Below are 25,922 nucleotides of genomic sequence, written 5' to 3'. Positions count from 1 at the left end.
GTAGGGTTTGGGCATTTTTTGGTAGGAACTGGGATATCACCAGCTGATTCTGGCAATAGTATGAATCCTAAAGTGTACGCAGAATTAGAGACCATTCCAGAAATCATAACATGCGGTGGAGGCGTGTGGGGAGTGGAGAGCTGAGCTGGACTGGGCTCGGGAGTAGCGAAAGGCCAGTGTGGGAGGTGGGGGTGGTGGAGGAAAACATGGCAGGAGCTGGAAGACCCGTGGGTGTGGGAGGGGAGCCATGGAGGACACAGGGTCCCAGGGTCTCACCAGCTTCCCCTGCAGAGGACCTCCCCGGGGGAGCACAGGGGCCTGCGCTGCCCTGACTGTTAACCTTCCTGGGCAGATGCCCCGCAGCCTGTGTCTCGTGCCCACTGTAGGGGTGAGGGCCTGGCAGCGCCTGGCAGCCTCGTTCTTCCAGTCGCTGAGGGACTTGAGTCATTTTAGCTTGGCGAAGGGTGTGATTTTTTTCTATCTTTAAAACAGATGGTTGAAATAGATGTTTTCTAAAAGGGTCTTTTTTTTTAAGTGGTAACTTCTAGAGTCCATATTTTTATAGCATGTAACATTTTACATATAATTTAAAAGTTTCATATTTAAAAATATTTTACATGTAATATATATTTACATCTTTATGAATATAAAATATATAATGCACAATACATATATTTTCACGTATAAATGATATACATTTTATGTCTTTCATTTTCTATAATTGCCATTATGTAAAATTCGGAGTTCAAGGTGAATCTATAAAAGGAGATTTTTAAATGGTTTTGGGGAAATGAAGAGAGATTTTTCTAAAACGTTTGAGGGTGTGCGTGCTGACAGTCGCTGAGGGAAGCTGTGAAGACAGTGGGTGTCTCCTCCTCCCAGGTCCCCGCCGGCAGCACTGATGTCCCTTCTCCACGCGCAAGAGGACCTGCTGGAAAGCATCCTCGGCTGTGTTCCCGTCGGGCAGGTCGTGGCCATCCAGCCGCTGAGCGAGGACTTCTGCTCTGTGCTGGGCTACCTCCTCACCTGGAAGCTCATCCTCACTTTCTTCAAAGCCTCTTCCTCTCAGGTCAGTACCGTGGGGCAGTCGGACAAGCCTGTCCTCAGCAAATCCCTTAAGGCCCGTGCTCAGAGGAAGACCTGCGCACACCCACGCTCTCCCAGCCGCGCCCTCTGCGTGGGGGTGTCTGATGGCAGTAATTTTGCCGACGTTACTCTGCAGCGTCATGTTTACTTGGAAAATAGACTCTAGTTTACTTACCTGTTTTTAAAAGCTTCTAGGCAGACACCGACTGAGAATTCCTAGAGGCTTGGAATCAGTCTAATAGAGGACGTGGCTTCTGGGACAGGTCCTCCCAGAAGACGTAGTTTCCCTCTTCAGTGGAAGTGCAGGCTCTCCTTTCCGACGTGCACTTTCAGACGCTTACGTTAGGGGTCTGCTGTGCGCGTGACCCATCTCCTGGGACAAGTATGTCACGAGGTGCATCTTTGCCGTTGTATCTCTCGGGAATCAGGTCACAGGGCAGCATCCACCTCCGTGTCGAAATCACTTGGTTTCTCTTCAGGCCTCCCTCCCCGTGGCCCGATCCTCCCCATAGCCTGAGCCTCCCCGTGGCCTGAGCCTCCCCGTGACCTGATCCTCCCCGTGACCTGATCCTCCCCATGACATGAGCCTCACTGTGGCCTGAGCTTGCCCGTGGCCTGAGCCTCCCCGTGGCCTGAGCCTTCCCGTGGCCTGATCCTCACCGTGGCCTGAGCCTCCCCGTGACCTGATCCTCCCCGTGACCTGATCCTCCCCATGACATGAGCCTCCCCATGGCCTGAGCCTCACCGTGACCTGATCCTCCCCATGGCCTGATCCTCACCGTGGCCTGAGCCTCCCCGTGACCTGATCCTCCCCGTGGCCTGAGCCTCACCGTGGCCTGATCCCCCCTGTGGCCTGAGCCTCACCGTGGCCTGATCCCCCCATGGCCTGAGCCTCACCGTGGCCTGATCCCCCCATGGCCTGAGCCTCACCGTGGCCTGATGCCCCCCATGGCCTGAGCCTCCCCGTGGCCTGAGCCTCCCCGTGGCCTGATCTCCCCGTGGCCTGAGCCTCACCGTGGCCTGAGCCTCACCGTGGCCTGATCCCCCCGTAGCCTGAGCCTCACCGTGGCCTGAGCCTCACCGTGGCCTGATCCCCCCGTAGCCTGAGCCTCACCGTGGCCTGAGCCTCACCGTGGCCTGATCCCCCCGTAGCCTGAGCCTCACCGTGGCCTGAGCCTCCCCGTGGCCTGAGCTCGTGTTATTTGCTGGTGACAAACCTCAAGAGCTCATTGTTGGGCTTTACATTTGTTTCTTAAAATGTTGCTCATTTCAAAAAATTGCCCTAAATTGAAGCCTGTATGTGTAGGCATTTTGGTCTTGTCATCATATATTCAGAAATTTGGAAAATGGCCATGCACCATCTTTTTCATTAAACCAGAGTGTGGGAAGGCACAGAGAATTGCCCAGCGACTTTGCTAAGCCTGGAACTGAACTGAGCTGTGGACAGATAAACCACTGTAACCCACCAAGTAACACGAGGTGAATGCTATAACAGAATTTAACACCCACAAAAACCTTAATCAGCCCTAAATCTGGGTTATTTTTACCTTCTCAAAAACCTCCTAGTGAATCAGATTGAACTGTAACCAAAGCTGTGTGTGTGTGTGTGTGTGTGTGTGAGATTGTGTGTGTGTGTGTGAGATTGTGTGTGTGAGATTGTGTGTGTGTGTGTGAGATTGTGTGTGTGTGTGTGAGATTGTGTGTGTGAGATTGTGTGTGTGTGATTGTGTGATTGTGTGTGTGATTGTGTGTGTGTGATTGTGTGATTGTGTGTGTGATTGTGTGTGTGTGATTGTGTGTGAGATTGTGTGTGTGAGTGTGAGTGTGTGATTGTGTGTGTGATTGTGTGTGTGTGATTGTGTGTGAGATTGTGTGTGTGAGATTGTGTGTGTGAGATTGTGTGTGTGATTGCAAAAAAAGCCCTCGCTCATTTGTCCTCAGTTCCCATTTCCTCTCGAACCCTTCGGCCCCTGGCGACCACTTACCTGTGTTCTATCTCTGGATTTGCCGATTATGGGCATTTTATGTACAGGGCGTCCCGAAGGCTGTCTTACACACTCAACAGCTGGTAGCTCAGTTGGTGTCTTTTCTTTTCAGATTTGACCCATCGGAATTAACAGTTACTCACAGTGTGTGCTCATCTGGGGGACACCCTCTAGGTGGCCTTTTGCCTCTGCTTCCTTCCCTGAGCTCGAGTCTCAGGAGCCACCCGGTGGCAGCGGGTGTCAGGGCTGGAGGCCTTTCTGTGGCTGAGTCTCTTCTGCTGAGGACCCACCACGTCGTGTTTACGTACCACATGCGAGCGTAGTGCGTTCACCTGCTGGTGAATTCAGGTGGTTCCACCTGTGGCTGTTGGGACTCGCGCGGCTGCGAGCGTTCGTGTGGACATGTTTGTGTGCACGTTTTTATTTCTGGTGTTATTTACCTAGGAGTGGGATTGTTAGGTAAGATGTGTGTGGTTTTAAAAGTCCATTGATATGTATGATTAATTTTTTAAAAATTTCCTTTCTGCCCTGGCCTGTTTGGCTCAGTGGATGGAGCGTCGGCTTGTGAACTGAAAGGTCCCGGGTTCGATGCCTGTCAAGGGCACATGCTGGTTGTGGGCTCGATCCCCAGTGGGGGCCTTGCAGGAGGCAGCCGATCCACCATGATTCTCTCTCACCATGGATGTTTCTATCTCTCTCTCCCTCTTCCTTCCTCTCTGAAATCAATAAAAATATATTTTTAAGAAACAGCACAAATGTATTATTCCACCTCCATGTAGTAAAAAGTATCATTGTACAATGTTTAAAAAAAATTTGCTCTCTATATTTTGAAAAATTTTAAAGTTCGAAGGAGAATAATTCCTGAAGTCATGTATCCTTTTCCTACTCCTGTTGCGACACTTTCACACTTGCTCTTCCTGATGATCTACTTGGAAGTAAGTTGCAAACATCATGATGCTTTACCAAAAGTATTTAAACATGTACCTCCTTCCCTGGCTGGTTTGGCTCAGTGGATAGAGGATCGGCCTGCGGGCTGGAGGGTCCCAGGTTCGATTCCCAGTTAAGGGCACAGGCCCGGGTTGTGGGCTCGATCCCCAGAAGGGGGTGTGCAGGAGGCAGCCGATCAATGATTCTCTCCTATCATTGATGTTTCTCTCTCTCCCTCTTCCTTCCTCTCTGAAATCAATAAGAATATATTTTTTAAAATAAATAAACATGTATCTCCTAAGAACAAGGACATGTTCATACCTAAGTGCAATGTAACTATTACACTCAAATGAATTTCATACAATGGTACTAGCTAATTTGTATTCACATTTCTCAGTAAATGTCCTTTATAGTTTAATCTCCTTCTCTTGGGATTTAATTGAGGATCTTGTTTGCGTTGGTTTGTCATATTTCTTTACTCAGTAATTCCCCACCTTTCTTCTCTCTCTGGTCGCTCACCAGGTCAGCTATTTTGTAGATGGTTACGGTTCAGCTCTGACTTTCCTGGTGGTTAGATGCCGATTGGTTTTCAGCAGGAGGGCTTCTGCCCAGGGTAATGTGTCTCACCGTGTCCCCAAGAGGCTCAGCATGACCAGGCCTCCTGTTGGTGACACTGAGTGTGGTACTTGGTCAAGGTAGTGCTCCCCAGAATGCTCCATGGTAAAGGTACTTGGATCAGCGTATTTTAAGAATCGGTTCGAAACCCTATGGCTTGATCCCCGCATTTGAGCCCTCAGCGTCTGTCCTGGGAGGAGCTGTGCAGTGCATGGAGGAAATCAAGGTACAGCCATGTGAGCACATGACAAGTACTGCGACCTGAGGGACGAGGAGTTCTCCAGATGGGCCTCACCGGTGCCCGCAGTGCCCCTGTGGTGCCAGGCTCTCTGGTTTTACCTGAAGCTCCCCGATCCTAAAGCGACAGGCGGACTCTGGCGGTGCCATCTGCAGGGGCGCTGCAGGGTCTTGGGGGGGCGGGTCCGCCAGGAAATGGAATTGGTTCTAAGCAAGGTTTCCAGAGACGAGGGCCTGTGGTGTGGAAGGAATGTGTGGAAGGCGTGAGAGAGCGAGTGAGTCATCTGGGGAGTGGCGAGTGGGTTTCCATGGCTCAGGGACTCCAAGTGCAGGGGAGCCTCCCAGGGAGACTGTTGGAGAGAGACCTTAGAGTACGTGTCGCGTGAGGAGAGAGCGACAGGTCTGCAGTCTATGAGGAGAGGAGGCAGGGCCGTCCCAGGGCCCGTCGGGGAGTACGGATGTGGCCTCTGTTCTGCGGACTCTGCTGTGTCATTCTGAGTCCTCAGATCAATGGCTTTTCAAAGTCGTGTTGTCGAAAGTATTACATATGTCCCCTGACATTTTTTTACTGTTCTTGTGCCATCTGTTCTACTTTGATCTGTTCTTACCTACTCCTCTTGGTTAACCTGGGTTTACTAACACATTTTTGCTTTCCACCAGCTTCGGGCTCTGTATTCAATGTACCTCCGGAAAACAAAGAGTTTAAATAAACTGCTCTATCACCTGTTCAGGCTCATGCCCGAAAACCCGACCTGCACCGAGGCAGCTGCTGAGCCCAGCAGGGAGCCCAAGACCTTTTTCACGGAGGAGGTCCAGCTGAGTATCCGAGGTCAGCGAGGGGGTGTGGTGTGTGTGCACACATGTTTGTGTGGTGTGTGCGTGTATGTGTGCGTGTGTGTGTGTGTGGTGTGTGTGCACACGTTTGTGTGGTGTGTGCGTGTATGTGTGTGTGGGGTGTGTGTGTGTGTGTGGTGGTGTGTGTATGTGTGTGGGGGGGGGTATGTGTGCATGTGCACATGTGTACGTGTGCGCACATGCATGTGAGCTCTCCTGGAGACAGGTTCAGACCTGAGGGTGCAGCCCAGCCCCAGACGGGGCCTGAGTGCAAGGCCTTCCATGTTTCTCTAAGTAGGACATTCAGTGTGACCTTGTGGATAACGCAGTTAAGAATTAAATACATTTTTGCCCTAACCGGTTTGGCTCAGTGGATAGAGCGTCGGCCTACGGACTCAAGGGTCCCAGGTTCGATTCCGGTCAAGGGCATGTACCTTGGTTGTGGGCACATCCCAGTAGGGACTGTGCAGGAGGCAGCTGATCGATGTTTCTCTCTCATCGATGTTTCTAACTCTCTATCCCTCTCCCTTCCTCTCTATAAAAAATCAATAAAATATATTAAAAAATAAATAAATACATTTTTGAATCCTAGGTTGTTGAGACTTACATTTTACTCTGTAAACAAGTATTTGTTGTGTGATAATGGTTTGCAGGCCTGTGAGTCAGTAGTCTGCCGTCAGGGAACAGAGACGAGTACGAGTTCTTTCCTTCAGTGTGGAGGCTCAGATTTTAGCCAAGGGTTCAGGCTGTTCTACCCTTGTAACTGATTCTTTGGAATAATTTGTTAAATGCCTTAGACTCAGGAAACCTTTGGAGCAGCGGTCGCCAACTGGTGGCCCGTGAGGTCCGAAAGGAGGGCGACCACTGCCTGAGAGCACCGCGGGCGGGGCTGTGAGGCTGAGGTGGGTGTTCTAGGACTTGGCGTGAATACGTCAGTGATGCTGGGAGTAAAGGAGGTGCGACTCCTTTCACCTTTTATTCCCCCCTTTTGAAGGCAGTGCTTCATATTACCTGTGACTCTTCGTGTGAAATACAGAATGCTGTTTCCAGGCAGGTTTTCCCGTGTCAGTTGGAATCTTCTTGTTGCCGTGGTTCGTGTTAAATATGTAGGAAAAGCTAATGTGGTAGCGTCCCGGCTTCTTTGTTTGTTTTAGGAGCTCTGGTCCTCATGTGAGGAATTAGGATTTTCGTAGGAAAGTCCTTGTCTTAGTCTGTTATTCCGTGTCCGAGATACATGCTGTGAACGAAGACTTTGCTTTTCCCTCAGAAACAGCAACCCTTCCGTACCACATCCCGCACTTGGCTTGCTCCGTCTACCACATGGCCCTGAAGGACCTGCCCGCCATGGTCCGGTTGTGGTGGAACAGCAGCGAGAAGCGCGTCTTCAACGTGGTCGACCGGTTCACCAGCAAGTACGTCAGCAGCGTGCTTTCTCTGCAGGAAATAGCTTCTGTGCAGACGAGCACACAGCTGTTCAATGGCATGACGGTCAGTATGATCTTGAACTTTTTCTAGAATTTGTGTCTGACATTGTAGTGAGTTGAGTATCACCATTGGGACCGTTGGTGTAGAATTTACAGGAATTGCTGCTGTATCTCTGACTCCTGTAAATCAGATCTCATATGAATGCGTAGATGGAAACAGTGGCCTGATTTCACAGCCACCACCAGGGAGCTTTTGAATAGTCATCAGTTCCTGTAAAATATGCATCGGACACCTCCAGGTGCCGGGCTTGGGTGCGAGCAGTGTGGGCGACAGAGAGGGCCTGGCCTGTGGGACGTGCCTTCTGGTCAGGGAAGGGGAGACACTGACCACGGTTTGTGTTTGAGACTAGAAAGTGGCACACGGAGGGGAGGAGTGTGGTCCCAGGCGAGGACCATTGGCTGAGGGAGGGGAGACGATGGAGAAAGGCGCTGTCAGGGGCAGGAGTTTGGGGAGACGTGTGGAAGGCATTCGCTGCAGGGAAACAGTGGCAGAAGCAAAAGGCTGGGAGTGAGAATTTCTGTATTTGCCCGAGGCAGGACGAGTAACCGTGTTCATGGAGAGGAGGCTCCTGCAGGCGGCTGTCAGGGAGCGGGCAGATCTGCGAGGGGTTAGGTCACGCTGGGAAAGGCCTCACAGAACAGTCTGAAGTATTTGGTCCTGTGTAGCCACTGACAAATTTCTGTTGAGGCAGTGACGGGTGGCGTGATCATCTGTGCAGTTGCTCTGACTGACCATGAGATAAACCCTGGGCTGCTGAGTAGCGCAGGGTTGAGGCGTGTGGGGAGTGCTGGCATCAGAACTGTGGGCATGGGCAGGCCTGGTGGGCAGTGCTGGTGGGAATGTAAACGGGGTGGGGAATTTGGTGGAAATGTATCCCACCTTGAATAGCTGGGAGGAGGCAGAGGAGACGTTTAAGGTGACACTGTGGTGTCAGCCTGGAGATTCGGGCGTCAGAGAGTAGAGTTGTTGGGGGCAGGGGGGGTCATTGGTGTTTCACGTTGCGTTTGCAATGCTGTATGGAAACCAGAACCAGGGGTGAGTGTTCTGCTGTGAAATTCAGAATCCGCAGCAGAGGGAGGCTGGGCACACGTGGCACTTGATGCCCTGAAGACAAGCAGTGGTGGCTACCCCTCTGTCCTTTGTCCGGTCAGACTAGTGTTACCTGGTGAAGCTGATAGAATAAAATAAGATACACGGGGTTGTTGTTGTTGTTTAAATATATTTCTTTATTGATTTCAGAGAGGAAGGGAGAGAGAGAGAGAGATAGAAACATCAATGATGAGAGAGAATCATTGATCGGCTGCCTCCTGCACGGCGCCTACTAGGGATCAAGCCCTCAATCCAGGCATGTGCCCTTGGCCAGAATCAAACATGGGACCCTTCGGTCCACAGGCTGATGCTCTATCCACTGAGCCAAACCAGCCAGGGCTAAAATACACTGTTTCATGAGAGTGAATTTCCAGTAAAATGCACTTGGAATGTCCTAAACCACCATAAAACACACTCAGCTCTCCTCATCCATGGGTTCTTTGTCCACGGCTCAGTAGCCTCGGGTCCAAAATCAGAGTAGGGTTCCAGGGATGTGGACCCACGGACAGAGGGACTCGTGGGGGCAGGGGAGTCCTGCCAAGTTACCCTGCAGGTACCGAGGGACGACTGTGTCAGGTACTTATTAAATATAGATGTCCAATAAGTGAATGTGTTTACCTGCATTTTGCTTGAATGGAAACTTTGGCTGCTAATAGTCAACCTATTGAAATGCTTTTTGAGTGAAAAAAAAGGAAAGAAAATTTGACAAAACAAATACTACTGTTCGTGTGTTGCAGGTTAAGGCTCGAGCTACTACTCGAGAAGTGATGGCCACTTACAGCATCGAGGACATCGTCATTGAGCTGATAATACAGCTGCCTTCCAACTACCCGCTGGGCTCCATCACCGTGGAGAGCGGGCGGCGCGTGGGCGTGGCCGTGCAGCAGTGGCGGAACTGGATGCTGCAGCTGAGCACCTACCTCACCCATCAGGTCGGTTCCGCGCACACGTGGCCTCCACACTGAGGGCCACTCGTCGGTTCCTGCCACGGCAGTGACACTGAACACACATCTCTCCTGCTTCAGCTGGAGCTGGGATTCTGGCTCCTTGGTGGGCACAGATCTGTGATGAGTGACTTGCACCTGCCAAGGTTTCATGTGCATCTCCTTCTGGTGTTCGAGAGGAATTGTTTTGACTTTATTGACATAAACGATACAGAACGATACATGGTAATTAAGGAAGTGGTCAGAGATGGAAGTTTTTGGTAAGATGCCGGACAGATGAATGTCTTCCAAGCTACGCTGAGTCTAACATTTCAACTCTCCTTCTGTGGCTGTAGAAATCCCAGTACTTTTAAAGACCTTTGACTTTTAAACACCTATAAGCCTTCTCTAGTTTTGTTTACACATTGTGAACATTGCCCAGTAAAGAAAACTTTTTAAAAAATAAATATATTGCCCTGACCGGTGTGGCCCAGTGGATAGAGCATCGGCCTGTGGACTGAGGGGTCCCAGGTTCGAGTCCGGTCAGGGGCACGTACCTTTGTTGAGGGCACATCCCCAGTAGGAGGAGTGATGGAGGTGGCTGATCGATGTTTCTCTCTCATCGATGTTTCTGGCTCTCTATCCTTCTTCCTTCCTCTCTGTAAAAAATCAATAAAATATATTTAAATAAATAAATAAATAAATAAATAAATATATTCACCAATTTGTAGAGCTGGAACAAATCAGCAGCTGTGAAGATAAAATGATTAATTGTTTTAGTTTAAAATTCAGAAAAAATCTAAATGATTGACTTACTAAGAGTTTCATAAAGCAACAAGCTGAGACTGAACTTTGAAGTACTGGTGCAAAACCCTTTTTTAAGTCCTGTCTTTACTGGAGAAAGATTTATCTGTTCCAAAATTTTGGTGGTCATTTTGAAAACCAATATTCATAAAACTTAAAAGATGTGAATATAGCAAAACAGATTTTCTTCTCTCCAAGTTATAACTCAACTTTAAAATTTTTGAAGTTGAATAAAAATAACTGATTGGTTGTCTTCATTGTATATTCCTCTTTATTTTTCTTCTTGTTAACAGAATGGAAGTATTATGGAAGGCTTAGCATTATGGAAAAATAATGTAGACAAACGCTTTGAGGGTGTTGAAGATTGCATGATCTGCTTTTCAGTCATCCATGGGTTCAACTATTCTCTTCCCAAAAAAGCCTGTAGAACATGCAAGAAGAAGTTCCACTCAGCCTGTTTGGTGAGTCTAAAAAGAAAATAACTTATTTATTATTTTATGTATAATGTTTATGTATGATATCTAACTTTGGAAAAGAAAACAGTGAAAAATAAACTCTTAATTGTAGTTAATGGGAGACATACTAAGATGGTTTTTCAAAATCTGTACAAAGTAAATAGTAAATTACTGAGAATGGTAGCATGAAAGCGTGTTGTTTTTTTTAAAATATATTTTATTGATTTTTTACAGAGAGGAAGGGAGAGAGATAGAGAGTTAGAAACATTGATGAGAGAGAAACATCGATCAGCTGCCTCCTGCACACCTCCTACTGGGGATGTGCCCACAACCCAGGTACATGCCCCTGACCGGAATCAAACCCGGGACCTTTCAGTCCGCAGGCCGACGCTCCAACGCTCTATCCACTGAGCCAAACCGGTTTCGGCAGCATGAAAGCATTTTAATCATTGGGTGTTTCTAATACAGGTCTCAGCACTCAAAAAATAGGTGGTCTTATAAGATCTGGACCAGGGGTGGGCAACCTCTGGCACGCATGCCAAATATGGCACGCCAGTAACTTTTGCTGGCACACGAAACCCTCTCTTATAATCTTCCATTTACAATTTTTTTCCTTAATATCGACTTTTTTATTTTTCAGATAAATTCAGTGTAGGTGCATCTTAGATAAATAAATAATTTTACATAACAAGTTCTCTTAAAGACCACAGACATGGATTGACGAGAGGGGGAAGAGCAATTTCTATGCCTCTGCCTTAACTCTCCCGGCCTTTCTAGATCCGACCAGTGTTTTGGTTTCATCCACATACGCTTGTGAATCTCTGTTCTCAGTGATGAATTTTGTTAAGTCTCGTAATAGGAGTAGCTTGACGGATGAAAGTAGTAGCTCGTGCATATCTCTGAAGGTCACGAAATAGAAACCTGATGTAAAATCTCTGTCATCAGTGATGCAGCAGCAAAAGTCCCACTGATACTATCAAACGGAGTCATAAAGTTTTCTGTCGGACTATCAGTGTACGTGTATACATTAAAAAATAAATGTATTTTTCATCATCATAGACTGTGTTTCTGTCGCTCAAATGAATTTTATTATTTCTTCAAGGTTCTTCACATATGTACACCTTAAGAGATATCAAGTAGGCGTAACATGCTCTTGAAAAATGAGGGTTGGCACGCAGAAAAATTTTGAGTCAGAGATTTTGCTGGTTTTGGCACGCACTCACAAAAAGGTTGCTCACCCCTGATCTAGACCATAGAGTAGACTGAAAAATTTGGAACTGAGTGCCGTCTTGCATCAGAGCTCTTGGCTCTTTTTATTTTTTTTAAATGTTTTTCATTGATTTCAGAGAGGAAGGTAGAAGGAGAGAGAGCCAGGAACATCAATGATGAGAGAGAATCATGGATTGGCTGCCTCCTGCACGCCCCCCACTGGGGATCAAGCCCAGAACCAGGCCTGTGCCCTGACCGGGAATCGAACTGTGACCACTGAGCCACCCGGCCAGGGCCCTCTTGCTCTTTTTAAAGGTCACGTGGCCGGTTAGTTGCTTGGAGGTCTCAGTGGCGTGTGCATGAGCCTTGGTGGGAAGAACCACACTGTATGTAGCCTTTGTACATGACACTGAGCGTGTGGATTTGGAGACGAACCGGAGGAGCTTACAGTCGTCTCCCTCTCTTACTGTATCGTTTTAAGGTTACTTTAGATGTATATGGAAAATGACAGCTCTTTGGGAAGTTCTAACATTTAAAACCTTTTCTTTTTCAGTACAAGTGGTTTACATCTAGCAACAAATCCACTTGTCCGCTCTGTCGTGAGACCTTTTTCTGAGGTTTCCCCCCCGGAAGTGACCCTGAAGGAAAGCAAAGGCAGTGGACTGGGCCCGCCCGGAAGCGCTGGTGTGCGGAGGCAGTGAGCGTACTTAGACGGACCTGCTCGGGGGAGCCCCTTGGTTAATGCAATGGCCCTGCAATCGGGTCTACTTACCTTTAGGTTGGTTTGTAACAGTTTGGGAACCTTTTCTTTTACATACGAATATTACGTATTTGGGAGGAAATATTTATAAAATAGTTTAATCTCTTTATATATTTAAAAATAAATATGGAAAACCCCTAAATTACAGATTTGGAATTTGTGAAAGCATTGCATTGATCTATGTTCTAGAACAGTCCAGTGAGGCAAATGAATTGAGAGGGATGATTTATACCTAGCAATATTTTAAGACTTATTTATTAGTTATGAAAACAAAATTAATTAGTATTCTGCTATTTGTAGATTAATTTAATGATAAAAATGACTAAGCTATCAATATAGTTTATCTTGAGCTGTTTGAAGCATGCTCTGCAGTCCTCCATCAGCAAGTCCGCGGGCCCTCGCGGCCTTCGCTGTTAGGGCTCTGACTTCCAGAGCAGGAACTCACGACCCCGAGCTTTGCTGTGGAAGACTTTCGTGTGCCATGACATCCGAACTGTAGACTTGCCCATGAATTATTCTCAGTTACGTGAGAATTTGAGAGAACAGGAATCGATTACTTTATTCATGTAGCAGAGGGGCATCTAGCCCTCTGTGAGAGGGAGGAGGAAATGAATGAGCGGTCCTGAAACTTAACACTGGTGATGGGGGAAATTAAAAACAAAAAGTAATGCTGTAGTTGGCTCCCGATTTTGTAAGCGAAGTTTGCTATTCATGCTGCCAAAGTTACATTAAATTAGATTTGAAGAAGCTAAATTTTCCAGTCAAGTTAAGGTTTTAGTACCAAGTAAAAGGGAATATGACAGGCTGGCGTGGAGTAGCGCAACCCCCCTCTGTCACAGCAGTGTCACCCTAACAGCTGTGCCCGAAGCAGAAAGTGTGAGGTTTGGAACTTGGAATAATTCCATTGCAATCTTTCATCCCTGGGGAATATTAGCATATCCAGCAGCCAGGTCACTTGTGAGATCAGCTAATCATCTCTTGCAAATGTTTAATTGGCAAAAGCAATTCATGTTAATAAAACAACTGCTCACCATCAAATGGGTAAAATGGTTATTGTTGAAATAGTATGAATGTGGTCAGAGTATGGTAGTCGAGAATGCGGTATTACGTGCGTTTCAGGTCTCTGGAGTTGTGTTTGTGGGTGCAGAGTCCTACCCAGTTCTGTCTGTCCCCTGAAGTTCTTCTTAGTATTTATTGTCCTACTGCCTCGGGGCTCAGAGTCCGTAAGTGAAGTGCAGATAGCGAAATCCTACTACCTCTTCTTAACCCGTCTTCAGACGGCCGCTCTTCCCAGGTCGGCCTCTGACAGAGTATTCCCCAAGGACCGCGTTACTTCTTTCAAAGGCACACACTTTTTCTTTAAAGATTGTTTTATAATGAGAGTTTGTTTATGACTTTTCCAGTATTGGTACTTCTCGGCCTCTGACCCAAACCCCAGGCAGGACATGAAGGGAGGGAGGGAGCAGTGTTGCCAGTGGGACTCGGGCCCCTGCCACTGTGAAGCCCTGTGACCAGGTGGGCACCGCTCCGCACCAGACTCCTCACGTCTCTCTGAGCTGTAAATACACGTGTACATAGTGCTTGTTACTGTTACCCGCTAAAGAGAGGGCTTTCCAAAATGAGACTGGAGTTCAGAGTACCACGCTATAAACAATTGTATTTATAGAGCTTTGGCAACTCCAGAGAACACCCTTACATTACAGCATAGGGACATTTTAACTTGCATGAGATTCAAAGCCCGTTAGCAAAATTATTAACTTAAAATCCTCATGTAAATTGAAAATTTTAGGATTTATTTTTAACTCTCTGTACCACACGCTCTAATGTATGTACATAAGTTTCCATAGCTTAAATAATTGTTATTAATAAATAAGTTTGTGCTGTGAATAATTAATTTATTATTTTGTTGTTATGCCATATGTGCCCATTAAAGTTCTTTTTAATTACACAATAATGTCAAATATACAGAGTACTAATATAAAGCCCTTGTGCTCTTCACAAACTATTTTGCCACATTTGCTTCTAATTTTTAAAGAAATAAAATGTTACTCTCTTGTACTTCTCTCTGAGGACTCTCCTCTCTCCTTCCTTGGAGCTAAATGGAAATTGGTGGGACTCCTTCCTGTTGGAGAGTTTATACTTTACCACGTGTTTGTGCTCATAAATAATATATAGTGGTTTTAAAAAAATTCATATTTGTGATTTTGTATGTTATTTTTTGTAACTTGCTTTTTAACTCAACATAACTACCTTTTAGGGCCAGATTACATCAGTTTACTCACCAGTTCCCCCACTAATGGTCATTCCGATGGGTATTCGTTGCCATTTGTAACAGAGCTGCCCGTGTGCATTCTTGATGTGTTTTCTCGTGCAGATGTGCTGGGTAAATGCCCCGCATGGACCGGCAGCTGGTGGCTGCCTGCTCTCCAGGGGGTGTGCACCCATGAGCCCCTGCTTTCCCTCCTCCTCTCCAGCACTCCGGCTTACAAGACACTGCCTCTTCTGGTCACAGCTGTGAGATAGTAGGTCTTTGTTTTCATTTACATTTACCTGGCTGTCAAGAGTCTTAACTTCATTTCACCTATTTATTGGTCATTATTTTGTGAGTTTATTATCTTATTGATCATAATGTTTATCTATTACAGGGCTTCTTCAAGTACCGGGCTTGACTTTTAAAAGATTTTTTTATTGATTTTCAGGAGAGAAGGGAGAGGAAGAGAGAGAAATATCAATCGGCTGCCTCATGCACTCCCCCTACCAGGGATGGAGCCCACAACCAGGGCATGTGTTCTGACTGGGAATTGAACAGGTGACTTGGTGCATGGGAGAAGGCTCAACCAGCTGAGCCACACTGGCCGGGGCTATAGGGCTTGGCTATTATGTGGTCTGTGGCTGTCTCTAATTGTACAGAATTTTCCAGTTAGGTTTAGTCAGATTTGTCAATCTTTTTTTTAAAGTTTTGTTTGTTCCCCGGGGCTTAAAAAAAACTCTATGCCTAATTCACCTGGAAATTAATGTTGTGATTGCTGGACCATGGAAGTCCTGAGCCATATCGATAGCTGGTTCTCACAGCATCACTTATGAAGTGGTATCTCCCCAGGTTCCTGCGCCTTCTCATGCCGCCAAATACCCGGGTGTGTTCTGTTCCACTGACCTATTTATCTGTTAATTCTACACTTTTTTTTCCTTTAAAAAGGTTTGTAATTAATCTTGAAGAGTAAAGAGTCCTCGACCCTTGTTCTTCCGACTTTCCTTGGATAGACATCTCCTCACTGCACCTGAGTGGTCAGATTATTGACATGTAATCCTCCTTGGCCTAAGAAAAAATGTATAGCAATTTGCAGTACATATGCAAGAAGAAAACAAGTATATGGTAAAGGATAAAAGATAGGGAAAATCTTACCAGGAAGGAGAATGAAAGCAAGGCATCCTATCTAATAATAGACAAACATGGTAATTGACCATACCTTCACTACACCTCCCATTGGCTAATCAGCGCGATATGCAAATTAACCGCCAACAAAGGTGGCGGCTAAATTTGCATACTGCAGGCAGGGCGGGAAGGGCAGCCGCCAGTGCAAGCCACCATCCCGGGCCACAGGCCGGCCCCAAAAGCCGGTGATCAGGGGGACATGGGGGTCCCCTGCCCAGGCCTGACACCTCTGGCGGAGGCATCAGGCCAGGGCAAGGGGCCGATCCGGCAATTGGAGGGTGATGGGGGTCGATGCCTCTGGCTGAGGCGTCAGGCCTGGGTGGGGTCAGAGTCAGCAATCGGAGGGGTCTGGGGGTCCCCTGCCCAGGTCAATCTGCCGATCTGAGGGAGATGGGGGTCCCCTGCCCAGGCCTGACACCTCTGGCGTTGGAGTCAGGCCTGGGTAATGTGCCGATCCGGCGATTGGAGCGTGATGGAGGTCGACGCCTCTGGCCGAGGCGTCAGGCCTGGGTGAGGGCGGAGCCGGTGATTGGAGGGAGATGGGAGTCCCCTGCCCTGGCCTGAAGCCTGGGCCAGAGGTGTCAGGCCGGCAGGAGTGGGGGAGGCAAGCCGGCGATTGGTGTGAACTACAGGGGAAACACTCATTGGTTAAGCTCCCTGTATGCCACTGGTAATATTCTTAGTAACTTGGGTAATAAGAATCCAAAAAGGTGATCTAGGGTTTTTCACCACACTCCTGGTGAAAAAAATGAAGGTCCGCTGCTGGAGGGCTAAGAAATGTCATATCCTGCCCTAGCCGGTTTGGCTCAGTGGATAATGCCTTGGCCTGCCAATGGCAGGGTCTGGGTTCAATTCTGACCAAGGGCATGTACCTAGGTTGCAGGCTTCTCCCTGGCCGGGGCCCAGGTCAGGGCTCATGCAGGAGGCAACCAATCAAAGTGTTCCTCTCACTTTGATGTTTCTTCTTTCCCTTTCTCTTCCACAGTCTCTAAAAATCAATGGAAACATATCCTCAAGTGAGGATAAAAAAAAAAAAAGAAATTATTATTATATGAAAGACACATCTTGAAAATGCCTAAAGAAAGTTGTCATTTTTTCATGGTGAAGGGACTGGAGTCCATGTTGATGAAAACATCCTGGTGGCTGTGGTGACTGGCAGTGGCTGCAGCAGCGCAGTGATGGGGCTGGTGCCTTCCCCTGATCAGCCCGGTCACCTCCCACAAAGGGAGGCCAGACTGCGGCTTAGGCCCTATCCCTTAGGGGAGCAGGGAGCGGGCCTAAGCCATCACTAGGACATCCCCTGAGGGCTCCCAGTATGTGAGAGGGGGCAGGCTGGGCTGAGGGACACCCCCACCCACCCACCCAGTGCACGAATTTCGTGCACCGGGCCCCTAGTTATAATAGAATGAAAACAATACACAAGTGAAAGTAAATTCTAAAAATTTTTCATTGAAAAGTTTAAAAAATTATATAATACATTATCCTTGTACAAATGCTACTACAAAAAAGCAGAAGTTCCTCTATCCCACCTGATGTCTTCCAAGACTCTCACATGCACAGACAAACCTACCCTCTCTGTGGGCCTGTAAGAAACACACACGCGGGGCAACACCGTCTGTGCCGTGCTTCGTTTTCACCGAATAGCACACCATGAGCCCCTTGTGGTTCAGGCCACACAGCTCTGAGTCGCTGGAGGGCTGGATGCCACTCACACTCAGTGTCCTGGGCATAGTGTGACTTCCTTTACCGGCCCCTTTCATGATGGCACACTGGTTGACTTCTTGCTTTGCTATTTTAGGCAATGCTGAAATGAATGTCCTTTCATATATAACATAACTTATCTTTTATATGTAAATGCAAATTATACATAATGTACATATTTCCTGGCACTTGTCTGTAGGCTTGATTCGTAGGTGAAAGATAATGCCCAGCCCTGTCACCTTTCTCTAGTCGGCAGATTTCTGACAGTTTCACTTGTTAACCAAAAAATGACTTGTTTCAAAATATGGTGACTACATTCAGCCTATCTACACGCGCGCGCGCGCACACACACACACACACACACACATATATCCATGTGTATATTCAGTGTAATACATAATGTTCAGTCTAACGTGGAGCAGACCCTGTGTGGGGACTTGGTGAACCTCAGGACTGTAAGGAGCTCTTGGCCCGCTCGCCTGGAAAGTGCGGTGGTCCCCTGCAGACCTCTCACCTTCATTGTTTCCAAAATGTCTTCTAAAATGGAAATTAAAACAAAAGGTAAAATTCAACTGAATCATTTGGTGAAGTGTGGATGACTGCTAAATGGTTTAATAAATAATAGACTATTTTCAAATTATATTCATTTGAGAAAACAGTGCACCCCAAGCAGGATTCTACTGCAGTGACCTTGGACTTGACACAGGTGTTACTGAGAATTCTAACCAGACTGAACGGCCTGCGTTGCAGTGGAGCCTGCTTGTTATTACAGCAATAATTAGATTTTTAGTTATTTAGCTCCATTCTCTGCCCAGATCCTTCCCTTTGGATAAAAAAAATGTCAATGAAGGTTTGGGCCAAGTGTACAGTAACGTGGAACAATGGTAGTAGATAAAATATCTTATTTCGTTTAGGCGCATTGAAAAAAGCAAAACCTTCCCTTTTACAAACACTGAAGACTGAACTAAGAAAATGGAGTTACGAAAAACAACCTAGTAATCATAATGTGATTTGAAGGGCTGAGGATATAAGGTATAACAAAAAAATCAAACTCTGAGGTGTACAGAAAAAGAAAAATCATGGTCAATTTAGTTACAAAGTAATTTGAAAGCTAAGGCATAAACACCCACACCATGAGATAGCTTTCACGATAAAACTTCTGATGAGCTAAACGTACATAGCAGAATTTTCAAGGGCATGAAGACTAAAGGAGGAGAGAGAATTCACAATATGGAGGGTGAAGTGTCAGAAGAAGAAACTGAAGATTTTGTATTTGAATATTAGTTTAGGAATCAGGGGAAAACTGCCACCCCCACCGCAAGACAATACTTTTTAAAACCCCCAAATCAACCTCCTACAAACCCCTCTTGTGTTGTCTGTGTCATCTGTCAGCTGGTTATACTAACATTCCAGGTTACTTTATCGAGTGCAGTCTGACAGTGGTCTGTTACCTGGATCGTTCTCCTTAATGGTGACTAAATAGAACAGCCCTCTTGGCGAAAGGAGATCTGGAACCAGTGGAAATAACCTGTCCATGACTTCGCGACCATTTCTGCCACCAGCCCAAGCTGCTGCTATCCCGTGACCGCCGACCTGTGACCAATGGAAAGCTTGTTTTGACTCAAGTTACACTTAGAATCACAACTTAATCTTTTTAAAATATATATATATTTTTTTATTTCAGAGATGAGGGGAGGAGAGGGAGAGACTGATCCACACCAGCTAGGCTCAAACTTAATCTTTCTGACAAGTAACAGTCATCAAACAAGTATGTATTTTGTATTTTACTGCCACACAATAGGTGTAAAATTTAATCTGAGCCCCACCATTTCTTAGCCTTTGTGACCTTGTATAAATGTGTAGTCTTTGTGAATTCCTTTCCTCCCTTATCTGTAAAATTAGGAAAACAATAGTTTCCAATTATAAAGTTAGAAAATGATAAAAAAAATTAATTTTCCCACTGTTGGGGGAAAAAATGAGGGAATAGTCTAGCCATCTATTTTATGTATACTTATGTATATTTTCCTTACGCAATACCTTATGAAATCTCTTCATGTGATCTAGTCGAGTTCTAACTTGCTTTTAAGGACTGGAAAACATTTTATGATGGAAAATAATCACATATAGCTATTGATGAACATTCAACGTGTCCACTTGTTTAATTTCTTTTGTATTTAAGTTATTCCCATATCTACCTCAATATACAACTTTCCACAAAGTTAATCATGAGGAAATTCATGCATTCCTCTGTTTTGTCCGACTTTCCTCCTAGAGACTCCGTTTCGGCATTCCTATGATTCCTTCCTTTCCAGGCTCATGTTTCCTCCCTTATTTCGGTGGACCCCATTTTCTGGATGTTGCACCAAGTACCGTGGTGTGTGGACAAGTGCCTGGGAAGGCAGCTTTGGCCAGGCCCTTCTCGTCATTCTGTGCCTGGACCCTGGAATGCTCAGCCAGGTGCAGGTGCTGGCACTGGAGGTGCCCCTGGGAAGACCAGCTGGCACCAACCACATTCTTATACCCAGAGGAGGGAGGTGTCCATCAGGAGGGAGGAGTCAAGCCCTGCCTGCTGCCTGGGCCCACCTCTGAGCTGTACCAGACCTTGATCCTGTGCAGATCAGGGGCACACACCAACAGCACCCATGTTGTGTGTCTAGATACACTAGTAAGTACAGCCACAACTTTCTGCATGCACTTCTATTACCTGTATGTTATGCCTCCCGGATATAACCTCTAAGTTTCTTATCTTCTAATTTCCTTCTTTTCCTGCCCCCACTGCCTTATAATACCCTTGAGAGGAGGAAACCGAACACTTTCAAAAAGAATTCCTATTAGAATTTAAGGGGGATTAAAGGGCATGCACACACGCACAAACACACATGAATTTAAATACCATTTAAATACCATGGCCTGATTTGAATGGAATTTTAAAGGATGGAGATGCGTCAGTTTAATCAGAGCAGTTTGTATTAAACCACAGCTGACATCAAATGATGAAATTTGCTTGCATTTAGAAAGGAAGCAGCAGACAGCATTAACGATTAAATTCTGTTAAGTCTTACCTCTTCAGGCGGAGTCACTACATATGGGGGATTAAACACCAGAAGATCAACCTTCTCCTTCAGTCTTGGTAGCAAGCCTTTGACCTAAGTGTTCAACAACTGTCAGACTTTAAACCAGAGTATAAATTAAATCAACCATCTTTAAAAATATCTCATATTTTTAGAAAGAAAAATGTGTTAAGCCACACTAATTAACAGAAATGGAGGTGAATATTCTTAGATTTTCACTCAGATAAAGATTATATGAATTTCCCTAAAAATAAGGAAATAAGACTATTTATCAGAATGAAGATGATGTTCAGGAGTCTCAGCTCCTCAGCCCACGTGCTGACATGTGGTTTGCACGTTCAGGAGAGAAGGAAGGAAGGAGGAAGGTCTAGTTGGTACATCTGTCCTGCACAGACTGCACTGCTTTCAAGCTGCAGCCTATGAGCTAAGCATTTACTGTCCACAACCAGGAGGACTGTTTGCGAGAGGACATCGGATTGAGAGAAAGACACATGACCCAACTGATGCAAGCTATACTCATTCTGGGGCTTTTGCTGGAAGGCAGGGTTTCTCTCCATGGGGGGTTGCTGAAAAATAAGAAACAGACATGCAAGTATCTTGCTACCATCAAGGAAGACTTCCTAGGAACAGAGCCACAAGAGAGAAGGTCAGACCCAAGAAAAGGACGCCTGTAATGGTACTTGAGTTCCTAGAGTCAGCTGTGCCTGAAGCCACCCACTCTAGTGAAGCCCGTTTGAACTGGATGCTGTCACCGTGACAGACAGAGCCTGACATACAAGCCGACAGACACCCCCCATGAACTGTGACAGAGTACTGTATCAGTCAAGAATTTATCAACTGTGATATACTGCTTACTGGGCTGAAAATTAATCACTCAAGTATCTTTGACTTAAATCCTGTGGACCTTAACTTATCTGAAAAGGAAATCTATTATTGGGCAAGGAGTAACATCTCACCAAATCGGTAATGACGGGATGCACATGGACTCTGTTACAGCGTGCTGTCTCCAGGGTACAAGCTGCTGCTTCGGGGTTGATGTCAGTGCACCTACAAACAGAAAAGAAAGACTATATTCCATGCCCAGGAGACAGATCAGTTTCTGAAAAATTCAAGGAATATTCCATTTCTTTTATGTGGAGCAGATTTTTTAAAAATTGAATACTTTAATAATGGTAGAAAAAGAATAAAGATTTATTACATTGATTTAAAAAGAAAGGCTATTACATTGATACTAGAGGCCCAGTGCACGAAATTTGTGCACTCAGTGGGGGGGTGGAAGGGGTCCCTCAGCCCAGCCTGCGCCCTCTCACAGTGCAGTCTGGGAGCCCTCGGGAGATGTCCGACTGCTGGCTTAAGCCTGCTCCACAGTGGGAGCAGGCCTAAGCCAGCAGTCGGACATCCTTAGCACTACTGTGGAGGTGGGAGAGGCTCCCGCCACCGCTGCTGCGCTCGCCAGCTGTGACCCCGGCTTCTGGCACACTGATCACCAGGGGGCAGCTCCTGCATTGACCATCTGACCCCTGGTGGTCAGTGGGCATCATAGCAACCGGTCATTCCGCTGTTTGGTCGATTTGCATATTAGCCTTTTATTATATAGGATAATGTGCAAAAGTAGAATACACATAACCACGCACACATCCGAAGGAATTTATTAAATTATGAATCCAATGAAGAAATACTATACAGCCATCAGAAATGAAATTTAAAGAGTTTTTGGAAGGAAAATGCTTATGATACCATATTAATTGAAAAACATAGGAAACAGGAAAAAAACTGAAGCAACCATGTGGTAACATTTATAGGTAATTTTTATCTTTACAATTTCTATGTTCTCAAATTTTCTCAAAAGAGATTCTGGTAACATTCAATTAATTTGTGATAAATTATTTACCTAAAAAAATTCAAATTTAGAGATGACCTAAAATTCTTATGCAGCTTCTATAATTATCCATGCTGACGGAATAAAACACTCCGTTATAATTTTTAGGGAAGTTCATGTGCAATCTGAGTCCTTACACTACTGAAACAGACACCGTCAGATACATATTATCTAATTCCAAAAATGATTTCATTCAAGCAACACTTGGTAGTATTTACAGTCAATCTCTTAGTGGAAGACGTGGATGCCTCTGACATCCTGACACTTACATGTACAGAGCCTGGGGGCCTATCATGGAGGCTAGGAATGTGGATACCACTCCGGACCCCGATCCCACTTCCAGGCACAGCTCCACTCTAAGCAAAAGAAAGTCGCATTATTACAGCTGCAGTGAAACACACATCACAGAAAATGACGCTCATGCTACTTTTAATCCATTTCTCCCCTGAAGTACAGAGTGTCACAAAAATACACAAATATAAAAGAAATTTATAAATAAGTTAATTTCTGACAACTGTTTTGGCCTCATTTAATATTCATAGCTCAAAATTGTTAAAATTTTGGGCATGCAGCTTATTCTAAGTCCATAACATAGTAACATAATAGATGGCTTTCAATTCATTTCTATAGCACATTACATAAAAACGATGAAATAACGTTAGTTTAGGGTTAGACATTTTAATATGAAAGACATCAGTTCTTTCCAGGAGCAGTTCCTAGAGTGGCATGTCCTAAAAGGATAGATTATTGCAATATTTATTTGTGAAAGACGTTTCTCTATCATTTAAAAGTATGTAGCACTCATCAATCCGTCAGCATATCCTAGGGGAGGAAAGCTACCCTATACGGCAGGTAACAGATGGAGAGCAGCGAAGAAATTCCGTATTTGTACTATTGACTAAGTTGGGAAAACACTGAAGTGTCGGCTCTTGAATATTCGTAAGAACCTTAAGGCTGCCGCTGAGCGTCTCCCTTCTACTGGACTCCGTCCTCCAATGACATGCATTTCCTTGCCTGTAACTACATACACAGACGGGGTCACAAGCACCACGTATCCCCACTACAGAAACGGCTTGGTGGGTTCAGGGGCTCACTGACACCCAGCTCCCCAGCTCCCACCTCAAAGCCGGGTTCCTCACCAGGCGCCAGTCCCGGATCCGACAAACCCTTATTCTGTGGGGAGAGCGACTGAATCTTACCGGGCAGCTGATACTGGACAAAATAACTGTTACGGTCTCAGAAATACCTAAAATTCCGAGACCAGAAACCCCCAAACTGTACACAGAATCGGACCTGCTGGCAGCACCGGGCGGAGCCCAATCTGTGCTTGTCGTCGCTGGCAGGCCATGACCTACAGCACAGCCCCACTTCAGTCTAGCTTTCAGGAAACCCCAAGTCCCGCCGTTTACAGTGAAAAACCAGTTTATGGTAATAGTTGTGCCACTTTATACGTGGAAAAACCCAACCAGGTTTCATCCTGCGAAAAGCCACTTCAAGGCTGGATTTTTAAACACATCTGAATACCCAGACGCCTTCCATTTAAACACTGACAATGCCGGTATTCATTCGTTTTGGTCATTAAATGCCAAGTTCCTAGCATTTCAACAGGTCGGTGTGATGAGGCGCAAGGTGCTAGGGACACGGAGGCTGCAGGTCCCGAAGTTGTCACAATTCAATGAAAAAGTCAGGCGGCCGTCACCCCGCATGCGAACCGGGCTTTAAAGGGCGCAGAGGTCAGAACCCGGCCGGGCGCTGGGGGGGGTCAGGGGTCAGGGTTCATCCCCGTCCAGGGCCCGACCCGGGGGCGGGTTGGAGTCCCCCTTGGGGCGCCCGTGGGAGGCGACCGACTGAACGCGCGCGCGCTCTCTCTCTCTCCTTTCCCCACCTCTCCCCCTCCCTCCCACTCTCTCTAAAATTCAATGGGAAAATGTCCCCCAGTGAGAATTAACACCAAACAACCCCCCCCAACGCCTCCCATCCGGGTCCCTCAACCTCACTTCCTGTTTGGGCCCCGGGGCCGCGGGGCTTCCGGGTAAGTCGGCGGCGCCGGCCCCGCTTCCCGGTCGCGTGGCTGAGCCGCGGGGGAGGCGGGTTTGGCGGGGCCGGTGCGGAAAGGCCGCCCGGAAAGGCCGCGCGGAGCGCTCGCAGCTCCGGTACCGACATCGGGACCCCGGCCCTCGCTCCTGCTTCCGGGGAGCGCGGTGACGGCTTCCGGGTCACCTGCCCGGCGGACCGCGCCTCCGGCCCTTCCGGGACCCCGGGCCGCTGCCGGCGGGACGCCCGTCGCCGGCCCACGGGGACCCGCCCACTCGCACCGCGTGAGCTCGGCCGCCGCCGCCTCCAGAGCGTCCAGGAGCAGGAAGGTGTCCTCCGCGGGCGCGTACACGTCGCGGAAGGCGCCGCGGCCCGCGTGCCCGTGCGCGGGGGTGGGGAGGCCGCGCGCCGCCATCTCCTCGGAGCGTCCGCGCAGGCGCAGGGCGCGGGGCGTCGGGCGTCGGGGCCGGTGACGCGGCCGGTAACGGGCCGTTCGGGGTAAAAGCTCCTGGAACATGGAAGTTTGTCTCATCCTGTGGGTCCGCACCTGACAGCCCTCAGTCGGTTCTGACTGAGCGGAATGTTTGTGGTGCGTCTACAAATCTATTCCTAGTCAGCAGAGTGGAAAATACGTGGTTACAAAGTCTTACTTTAAAACACACGTTTTCGTTGGCTTCAGAGGAAGGGAGGGGGGAGTCACTGACCGCCGCCTCAGGCCCCGCGCGGGGGTCGGACCCACGGCCCGGCCGGTGCCCTGACGGGATGGACGCTCCCACTGAGCCGCACCGGCCGGCCGAATCGATCAGCTCATGGAACGGAATCGGAGGTGCAGGAAGAGACCCAGATCCAAAGATCAGTTTTGTCAGATAAACACGTCGCCTCGGGTCAGGAGAAAAATGTGCGTGAAATAATCAATGGAGCTGGGCCGGGAGACAGCAGCGGGTCCCGGCGGAAGTCCCTGCAGCCCGAGCTGTGCGCCCAGTGGTTAGAGCGCGGCCCTGGGGTTCGGACCAACGACAGAAGGCCCCGTGGAGGGCGGGCCGGGCCGGGCCGGGCCGTGCTGGGCGCCCGGAGCCCAGAGACCCGCCGGTGCGCGGGCGGAGCGGGAGCGGAGGCGGGAGGCCTGGACCCGGGGGAGGGAGGGAGGGGGCCGCGCTGGAGCCGCGCGGGTTCGGGACAAGAGGCGGGCGGGCCCGCACAGGGAGGCCGCGGGGTGCGGGGAGTGAGGCGGGGCGGTGGCGGGGCCACAGGTGAGGCGGCTCCCCGTGTCGCAGGGACTCGTTTCTCAGGAGCCACGGCCGCCCGGCTCCTCGGCTCCGGCGGAGCCCTTTCTGCTCCTCCGTCCGCCGTGGCAGGTGGGGGACCTGGCGAGTGTCCGGCTGTGAACGCGCTCAG

The 25,922-nt window shown here is 47.6% G+C and overlaps 2 protein-coding genes across 4 annotated transcripts in view; one reads left to right on the top strand and one right to left on the bottom strand.

Annotated features, from left to right (window-relative positions):
* The window catches only part of LTN1 (listerin E3 ubiquitin protein ligase 1), a 53,032-nt gene extending 38,565 nt beyond the window's left edge, over positions 1 to 14,467 (top strand). Inside the window, exons 25-30 of one of the 2 annotated variants that reach the window (XM_059686268.1) lie at positions 883 to 1,069; positions 5,511 to 5,679; positions 6,952 to 7,172; positions 8,996 to 9,190; positions 10,279 to 10,446; positions 12,203 to 14,467. In XM_059686268.1, coding sequence (XP_059542251.1) covers positions 883 to 1,069; positions 5,511 to 5,679; positions 6,952 to 7,172; positions 8,996 to 9,190; positions 10,279 to 10,446; positions 12,203 to 12,265 — 1,003 coding nt within the window. In that variant the 3' untranslated portion in view covers positions 12,266 to 14,467. Of the gene's footprint in view, positions 1 to 882; positions 1,070 to 5,510; positions 5,680 to 6,951; positions 7,173 to 8,995; positions 9,191 to 10,278; positions 10,447 to 12,202 lie in introns of those variants that run through there. The other variant, XR_009451721.1, reaches the window with a different exon arrangement.
* A 2,804-nt stretch (positions 14,468 to 17,271) lies between these two features.
* N6AMT1 (N-6 adenine-specific DNA methyltransferase 1) lies at positions 17,272 to 25,491 on the bottom strand. Of its 2 annotated transcripts, none has more exons than XM_059686266.1 (6): positions 24,491 to 25,491; positions 22,763 to 22,849; positions 21,571 to 21,661; positions 20,606 to 20,689; positions 18,995 to 19,136; positions 17,272 to 18,080 (listed from the first exon to the last, which is right to left on the bottom strand). In XM_059686266.1, exons 1-6 carry the CDS (start codon positions 25,057 to 25,059, stop codon positions 17,947 to 17,949), a joined length of 1,107 nt encoding a protein of 368 aa, XP_059542249.1. In that variant the 5' UTR covers positions 25,060 to 25,491; the 3' UTR covers positions 17,272 to 17,946. The 2 variants fall into 2 exon arrangements, with proteins under 2 accessions (XP_059542249.1, XP_059542250.1); XM_059686267.1 differs by having other exon boundaries at positions 24,809 to 25,478.
* Between the last annotated feature and the right edge of the window lie 431 nt (positions 25,492 to 25,922).

Source organism: Myotis daubentonii, chromosome 3, assembly GCF_963259705.1.
Source record: "Myotis daubentonii chromosome 3, mMyoDau2.1, whole genome shotgun sequence".
In the NCBI taxonomy this organism is placed as follows: Eukaryota; Metazoa; Chordata; class Mammalia; order Chiroptera; family Vespertilionidae; genus Myotis; species Myotis daubentonii.
This window is presented reverse-complemented; position numbering and strand designations above follow the sequence as displayed.

Coding starts and splice junctions, on each gene's coding strand:
- N6AMT1 (XM_059686266.1), bottom strand. CDS start 25,059: ATGAGACAAACTTCCATGTTCCAGGAGCTTTTACCCCGAACGGCCCGT. Junction 22,850..24,490: donor CCCCGGGGCCCAAACAGGAA/GTGAGGTTGAGG, acceptor TCTTTTGCTTAG/AGTGGAGCTGTGCCTGGAAG. Junction 19,137..20,605: donor TAGTGACTCCGCCTGAAGAG/GTAAGACTTAAC, acceptor CATTGGTCACAG/GTCGGCGGTCACGGGATAGC.